Source organism: Sinocyclocheilus anshuiensis, unplaced genomic scaffold, assembly GCF_001515605.1.
Source record: "Sinocyclocheilus anshuiensis isolate Anshui unplaced genomic scaffold, SAMN03320099.WGS_v1.1 scaffold656, whole genome shotgun sequence".
In the NCBI taxonomy this organism is placed as follows: domain Eukaryota; kingdom Metazoa; phylum Chordata; class Actinopteri; order Cypriniformes; family Cyprinidae; genus Sinocyclocheilus; species Sinocyclocheilus anshuiensis.
Window position 1 is genome coordinate 1,102,974 of NW_015555829.1, and position 8,877 is coordinate 1,111,850.

General features: G+C 35.3%; 1 protein-coding gene across 2 annotated transcripts in view; it reads right to left on the reverse strand.

The window, feature by feature from the left end:
* Nucleotides 1-2,664: 2,664 nt before the first annotated feature.
* Nucleotides 2,665-8,877, reverse strand: part of gtdc1 (glycosyltransferase-like domain containing 1) — a 48,715-nt gene continuing 42,502 nt past the window's right edge. Inside the window, exons 9-13 of one of the 2 annotated variants that reach the window (XR_001632591.1) lie at nt 6,544-6,614; nt 6,147-6,238; nt 4,895-5,531; nt 4,264-4,345; nt 2,665-2,696 (exon numbers count right to left, since the gene is read on the reverse strand). Coding sequence is in view for 1 of the 2 variants with exons in the window: in XM_016469671.1 (XP_016325157.1) it covers nt 5,430-5,531; nt 6,147-6,238; nt 6,544-6,614 (265 nt within the window). In the remaining variant the exon portion in view is untranslated. Of the gene's footprint in view, nt 2,697-4,263; nt 4,346-4,809; nt 5,532-6,146; nt 6,239-6,543; nt 6,615-8,877 lie in introns of those variants that run through there. The other variant, XM_016469671.1, reaches the window with a different exon arrangement.

Here is an 8,877-nt window from a genome sequence, read left to right on the forward strand (position 1 = left end):
TCTTATCCTTTTCCTCTGGTCTTCCTTTAAGATCAGGGAACAGGGCAATGTTATACAAACTCAGAGTGAAAAGATGAGAAGTATTCTACCTGTTATTTCAGCCAGGGCCTCCTTCTCATCCTGTGTTCAGAAATAAACAAATGATATAATCACACAACCGTACTGTACGACCACAAACAGTAGTACACACTCCCCCCTTGGTAATGGTATAATTGGACAGCGTGCCACAACATGAGCTGGTGTGAAAAAAAAAGACTAAAATAAATAAACTGCCATCAAGCAGCACAGCAAAGAGAAAATAAAAGCCTTTTTTTTTTTTTAAGTACAGTCCATTTCTAACAAATCATTTACAAACCCTTAAAATATTTCCCTTACTTTAGAAAGTAAATTATTTAAAAATAAGAGTATATCATTATTATTATTGTTACTGGAGTATTTATTCTGACAATTAGAATAAAAAAATCTAAATTATTCAAAAAATTCTTTAGTAACACTTTATAATAAGTATACACTAATAAAGTACTTACAAATCATTAACAAACTATTAGTTAATTCATAGTTTATATACTGTGGTTAATACATTAATAGACTCTATACAAATAGTGAGTTCTTCATTCATTGTCACTATAATTACCACAATTATTGCTTTTTAATTAGCTCATAGTAAAGGAATTGTTGATCGGTAATATGGAGTGAATAGTTGTCACTTTAGATTAGGTCAAGGAAAATGGAAAAAATGTCATTAATAAAGTACTTTAAACCAACCTATATTGAACATTAATAGCATTCATATTCGCTGTCCCTTAAAATGTTTACAGATACATTAAGGACACATACTCACTCACTCACTCTCACACACACACACACACACACACACACACACACACACACAGACACAGACACAGACACAGAACACACACTCTCTCTCTCTCTCTCTCTCTCTCTCTCCATACGCAAAATTTTTTTTTATACTTCACAAACTGTATGTTCTAGCCCCTAAACCTACCGCTCACAGAAATCTCTCTCTCTCTCTTTGATGGGTAGGTTTAGGGGTAGGGTTAAGGGACAGAATATAACAAAACAACAGAAATCTATTAATGTTGTATTACAGTTTGTACAGTGTAAAAACCATTACGCTTACGGATATACTTTGTGTAAAAGTAAAGGTTGGTTTAAAGCACTTAATAACATTTTACCATTTTACGTGACCTAATCTAAAGTGAGTTGTTAAAGCATTATCTAACTCTTTACATATGAGCTAATTAACCCTTTAAACCCGAGGTATCCTGCCGGTGGGACACCTCCCCCACAAAATAAATCATAATCAAATTACTAAGCAATCACCGAATGGAATAACACAAAATAGAAAAAAAAAATACTAATATTTTTCAAAGCACTGCCTTGATCAACAAAAAATGGATATCATTTGAAAGCTTAGAGTCTGAACTTTACAATGCATGTAGCAATTTGATTAACTCCAAAGTAGTGTTGTTATTTGCTGATTAAAAAAAAAAAGTTATCATCAATTACAAAATGTTTTTTTTGTGCCATGTACTCTAAATATGTCAAAGACATCATACAGCTCAGATAGTCATGTGTCATATGTCATTTGAAAGGTCTCATCAAGTAGAATAAAACAAGCATAATTGTTTGGGGCTTTAACTAAACTTGAGCAAGTTTTTGTACAAGTCACCCCAGACCCATTTGAAAATAATATATGAATGTGGCATTTATGTCACTTTATTGCTCGCAACTTCATAAAACAAACATGCTCAGATCATGGACAATTTTGAGCAGATTCTCCTGATTAAAAATAGCCCAAACTCACTATATAACCCATCATTTATAATGAAATATATTCCTCATGAATTTATAACACACATAAAATTGACCAGGCAACATGTAGCTTAGCAAAAAATAAAAAATAAATAAAATAAATAAATAATAATAATAATAATAAAAAAAAAAAATAATAAATCAAAGGTAGCTTTCATGCGGCGTTTTCACTCGCAACTTCATGAAACATGCATAGTGGAAAATTTCACGTCATTATTTGCAGAAAATTCTCCCAATTAAAAAGAATCCAACTCAACGTAATTCATTATATCTAAAGATATTCCTTATATTGTTATAAGACTCATAAAACCGCTAAATAAAACAAATAAATGGCAATTTTCACGTGGCGTTTTTGTTCATAACCTCATGAAATATGCATAGATTGTGGAAAATGGCACATCATTATTTTTAGCCCAAACTCACCATAATCTATCATTTAGATCTAAAGATATTCATCGATTTATAACACATAAAACCCCAAAGGTGCATGTTATAACTTTCACATGGTTTTTACACTTGTCATTTCACGAAACATGCTCCGATCCTGATAGTACATCCGAAAATAGCACATCAGTTACAGCAGATTCTCACGATTAAAATGAGTCCAAAATCAAAATAATCCATTGCATCTTTCATGTGTATGATAACTAAACCCATGAACTGAATACAACAGTTGGAGAGCTTTATTGAACACTTGGCAAGTACAATGTAAAAGCCATCATGTTTCTGTCTATTCTGTCTTTTTTATAACTTTTTTTATATAAATAGGTACCATTTTAAAGCATCCAACCATTTTGATCAACTCTTAACGAGTGCTGAGTAGTCCCTCTAAACCGGAGTAAATCACCGGCAGGTGCCACCTAGCGAAGAAAAAAAAAAAATCATATTTTTCAGAACCACTGCCTTCAGCAACATGAAATAGGTGTCATTTGAAAGCTTAGAGTCTGAACTTTACAATGCATGTGCATTGTGCACTGAACTTTACAATTCCAAATAGCTTACTGTAACTTTTGATTACTTCATGATATCACCACAAAATTTAATTCACATACAGCTCACGTTTTTAAGTTTTTTTCCTACCTTATTTCTTTCCTGAGATATTAAATGTCAAATAAGAAAGATATGAAAAATGTCCCTTGAGCACACTAATTTTTCTTACATTTTATCACCTATATCTCAGCATGAGAATGTCCAAATGTAAAGAAAATGTATTTTCTAAAAGTTTAAGTTTTCTATTAAACAATACCTACCTTTTGACTCTCCTTGTTACAGTTTTGAAGTTATTTATGCTATCACCACAAAATTTGAAACAGATACAGCTAACATGTTGGGGAACATCGCCAAAAAAGTTTTTTTCCCTCTACCTTATTTCTTTCTTGAGATATTGAATGTCAAATAAGAAAGATATGAAAAATTTCCCTTGAGCACACTAATTTTCATTTTGCAAATAATTTGTAAGCACTTTATTAGTGTATACTTATTATAAAGTGTTAATTCTTTTAGATGTTAAAAATGACATTTAACGCATAAGAACTTCAATCTAGTGAAATAGCCCAAAAATAAAGCGTCAGATATTACAGGTGCTAGTAAGTAGGGGTTGAACAAAAAATTAAAAATATGCTCCTGACTTAGAAGGTTGAAATTAGATTATTCCCATTACTAAACAATAATTAGAAAAAAAATTGCAATACATACATTATTAATACATAAAAAAAAAATAAAAAATCCTTCCTAATTTGGTGACAGCCATGCTCAAACTGTACTGTGACCACTAATTTTTGCTCAAGTCAGAACTTGAGGGTTCTCATTAAAGTGCCATTTCCATTTTCCATTTTCCATTTCCTAAATCCTTTTGCTGGTTTCAGAGGAGGCTGTTATGATTCTGTGTCGTTTTGTTTGCAGTGAGTTGCTGCTCTAAATTCTGTTCTGGTTACAGCAATGAACTTAGAAATGACAGAGTATTCAAGTATCTAATAATTTATAACATTATCTGATAACGTTCAAAGGTCTGAATATCATATTTAACCCCAAAGCTGATCTTAAACAGATGAGTATTTATATCCGAAGCTATATCAGATCAAATTCACTTTAGTGATTCCCCTGTCAAATATTAAAATATCTACAAATTTAGTCATGTAATGTGAATGGCCGCTTTCCAAGCTCTGTGCTACGCCAGTGGGACACCAAACATGAAAAAATAAGAAGACCGCACAAGTCTTAATCCCATTTGTTTTGCCACTGAATTTGGCCAGCATGAAATTAGCTTCATATCCCTAGAACACCATCAGTGAGAAAACAGCAACAGGCCAATGAAATGGTTTAATGTGCACTGAGTTTTATAGAGGTTGCTATAACTTTTTATATGTGGGGTGACATTTTGTGCTGAAACGGTAGGTTATAGGCTTTATGGCGTCATTAGGTCCTGACCTTGGGTCGGCCCGGAGTAGATGGCAAATTCATCTGACATTGCCGGATGAGGTGGAAACAGGTCAATCGCATCCATCTGCTCCTTATAAATAACACAAGGATGAACAAAAAGAGGCAAATCATAAGTGATAATGCTTTGATAACTCGCAATAAATATCATACGGCACACAAAAGTATCTCACTGACCCCCTAAAATATGAAATACATTACAGATGGAGGTAGGATATTAGGACTATTTTTCTATGAGCTGTAAAGGAAGCACCGCTACTTAATGAGGAGTAATGAGACTAATCTTGGATGCATGTGAGAAGACGGCGACATTATTATATTTGAGCCTTTAATTCGAATCCTCCGTCCGGCGCACCTGAATAATCGATGCATCTGAAATAATAACGGCATTCTGCAGCTTTATTGAGAGAATGCTTGATAGGAGGAATCCTTCAATAACTCTTGCAATAAAAGTCAGGCCACTTTTAATAACACATATGTTGGCAGGCCTGAAGTTGGCCTTGTGATTGTGGCATTGCTGTGTTATGAAAGCAGACACTTACATCTTTACGGAAAATCTGACAGGCCATTGTTAGTTTGCCCAGATTTTATATTTTGCAAAAACATATAAATAGCTAGTTACCATGGCCCCTTAATTACGCAGTGGGTTCCCGGTTGCAACGTACAGCCAGATCTAGGATGCAAGGAAAATAAAAGAACCATATTTAGATTCAACCACAGTCCTGGGGAAGCCTTGCATCAACTTTTACTGAGCCTCGGTGGACTTTGTCACAACCTGGCAACCTCAGGTGGAGCGAGAGCCCACAACGTTTCAAGCCACAACTTGGCTGCCGCTCTGTCGGAGTGGGAACCGAAGACTCCAGAATTCCAGGCTGGAGTCCTCCGGCACAAAGGATAAAAATGGATATGAACCGAAATATGAGGTGGGCCCGCCTAGGCACAACACGAAAGCGGTTTCAGGTTTTTTGATTGTTTATTTTTACTTTGTTCTTTTTTCCATTAACCACAAATATAAAATAGCTTTTTTCCGCCACATGAGAACATTAAAATCACATATACATGTTTTTCTTAAATAATAGCAGAGGTTTTTCCGGGTCATAAACTCTCTTTCACAATGAGGCTGGATTTTAAATCATAATGTATTTCTTGGGGTCACATCATGACATTTGCTCCTCTGTTAACTTCCTGTCACTTTCGGCTCCCAGGAGAGATCTGAAACTGTCCCCCAGAGTGTCCCAGGAGAAAGCACTGAGGTTCACCTAGGGAAAAGAGAGACAAGAGAATAAAGGGGAAAGAAATGGAAAGAGCAGAGAACAGTGAAAATGTTATGACGGAATTGGAATTTTATTGTTTTATGATTAGTTAAGCAGTTTCTCTCACATGGGTATGCATGAGAATGATCTTAATCATTTCATAATTTTTGTCCAATTTTACCTTCGACATCAAGTGGGACCCAAACCAGTGAAAAGAAACAACAACAACTATAAATCAAACATTTAAATGTATTTGTATGTAAATGTGTTTCTTTCTCTTCTTTGTTTTTTTTTGCATTAAAACTTCTACAGTATATGTGGCAAATTTGCATCAAAATACAGTGGATGCATGACCTTTGACCTCAAGAACAAGTTCATTTGAAAACTAAGACTATTTAGCTAACTGTGCATGCTTATAGAGCAGCATTTTTGCATGTAGCATTGCTTTTTTCCCTTAGAACAGACTTGCGACCCACCAGTTGTATGTAGTTTCCTTGATGAATGTTTATTCATGTACAGTCACTGAATTTTATGACTAAAAAGCACTAGAATTTATGACTAGAATTCTCTGTAGAAGTCTTTGCGCTTGATTTGATTCCCAGCTAAATTAACATTGTTTACCTGAGTAACATGTTGTCTGACTAACTGTGGACGTTTGCAGAAGTCTTGTAGTCTTTTACACAGCTGTTCAGGTGTTGAATACAGATATGTTGCTACAAGAGGAAAATACATATTTGATAAGTCAGAAACATCAAAGAGCAGAAGAGATCGCAGGCACTTTCAGCATTAAAAATTCAGCTGACACCATGCTGCGTGATGCTGTACATTATTGAATTGTGGTTATATTTATTTATTTATATAAAAATGCCAGAATGGTTTATGGCAAATTCTTCAATTGTGCTTTAAGATGAATAAGTCATTAAATACAGAAGTTGAACATAGCAGCTTTGCCTGTGAAAATAATCTTCTTTTGCATATGAAATTGATGAAAATGAAAGAATTAATTTTTTTTTTTTACCAGGGAATATTTCAGGATATACCAAAGCCCTCGGACAGAGGGGGTAACAGCCACAATGGACCGCTTCTAACCTGAAAGAGAAGATTTATGTTATATAAGATTCAGTTTCATAGTGCATCAGAACTCTATTGACCAAATGTATGGAGATGAAATGGCTGCATTTCCCCAATTAGCAATTTCTGAAACGGCACCATAGAAGTTCGGTGCAATGAAGCTGACAACAAACAAAAACAGTTGCCAGTACTCAAGAAAGCCATCATAACTCTGAGGGAAGGTTATTTTTCCTCTTTACTTACCACCCACCAGATGAAGCGGCACCTTGGACTACACCTTGATCAATATGAACCTTTATACATAGCAGATCAAAGCCTTTCAAATCATTTTACTAATTAAAATACCTAATGAACTCTTGTAATCATACCTCATAACTATGGCATAGTTTTACTCATGCTTTCAGTTCATCAAATAGTTCAATCTAGGGCAAACTTTGCTCCCAACTGATTCAACTAATTTGAACCCCTATTGCTGGCAGTGGAAATGACCGGCTGTTTAAATATTTTGTAGAATGAGTATTAATATTTAATGAGTCTATCCATCTCTCCCTTCACCATCAGATCCTCATCTCATTTCCCATGCTAAAACCATGCATATTTTAATATCCGATTAGCCCTCTGCCATTCACTGCTGAAATTTAAAAATTCTGATTGAGCAATGGGACAAATCTCCTCGAACAATCCTGTGGATTTTTGAAACGTCTCAGAATCGCAAAGCTGTGTTTCAAAGTGGTTTGTATTCTTACATATTTAATGGTCGCTCACAGAATGCTAACGTTAAACCTTCAGAACTGTGGCATAGGAAAACAAAGAATACATAATTCTCTTTCGTTTTTTTTTTAGCGCAGGAATCATGGATCAGGGAGTTTTGGTTTAAGGTGGGCAACATGTCTGACTTGCTGAATCCTAACCTATTAAGGGGCAGTTCACATGCTTTCTTGCATCTGTCTGCAGCTTTGTTTAAATGTTGTCTATATGAACATGCGATAAATGGCTTTATTTAAAAAATAAATCTTTATATTTGAGATGGCGTGTTAAGTTAAAAGTAGTTCAACTTTTAAAAACGGATCTTGACACCCCTGTATTCTGATTAATCTAGTCATCACCAGCCAGCAGATACATGCTAAAACAGTCCAATGCATTTTCTATTCACACCAAAGCAATAAAACATGCACTTTTATTCACATTTCTTTAATCCAACAAATTATAAACCATTTGATGGAAAAACACAAAAAGAACAAATCGCCTTGCTATAATTTCTCTACAAAGGAAAAAGCAAAATAAAAGCACAACAGTCACCGTCCTTGAGCAAACACCAGACAGTGAAGGTTTAGTGTAGAATTACCTACTCTGCAACGTCAACATCCCCTTCCCTGATCAAATTCACTGTGAACACAGTAAATCAAAGTCGCTCGGCTGGAGTCTGTGACAGCCCGTCATATGAAACTGATTAAGGTCAGTTCCGTGTCAATGCAGTTAATGTGTGAGCGTGCAAATGCTTATCAGGCTTTTCATCTCAAATATAATTAGGTGATCATTCTGCTTGGCTGCCTTACTGTTTTTCTGGAGGGCACGGATGGGCGTCTGCTGACAATTAATCAGATTAGGCTAATTTCCACAATAACGAGGACAGAACACGGTGGAGAATAGTCCCTTTGCGTGGCGCGGAGCTGACCAATGAGAAGCAAGGACAGATCGGCGAAAGCATTTGAGCAGGTGATTCGAGTTTTGGGGTCTTACGGCCTCTTTCTCATGTTATCAGTCCTTTGTAGCAAAATTGATTTAGAAAGTGGATGTTTCTTCAACTTCGGGCAGTTTTATGTCTCGGGGGTCATTTTTATTAAAATGTTATTAAAATTTCAACTTGTTTTCTTTTTTGTTATATGAAGGACATATTAAGTCTCGGAAACTTTTTATCACGTCTTCATTTTTTTTTCTACTTTTCAAATGTATTATGTCTTTGAGATTTCAAATGTATTATGGCTTTGAGAGTAAAAAACAACATACACAAACAAAACCAAATTAAACCCTGCGGCTCATGACGATACATTGATGTGTAAAGACACAAAACGATCGGTCTGTGCAAGAAACTGAACAGTATTTATATCGTTTTTTTTACCTCTGATTCACGCAATGTCCGAACTGTCCTGAGTGGCGGCGCGTCCTCCTGAGTGCGTTCTTAACAGCAGGTGTGTGAGGCGTCTTCTTCTTGCTTTACGGCAGATCGCAGACTTATAAGTGCATTACCGCCACCTATCTCTCAAATGGACCATTGACACTC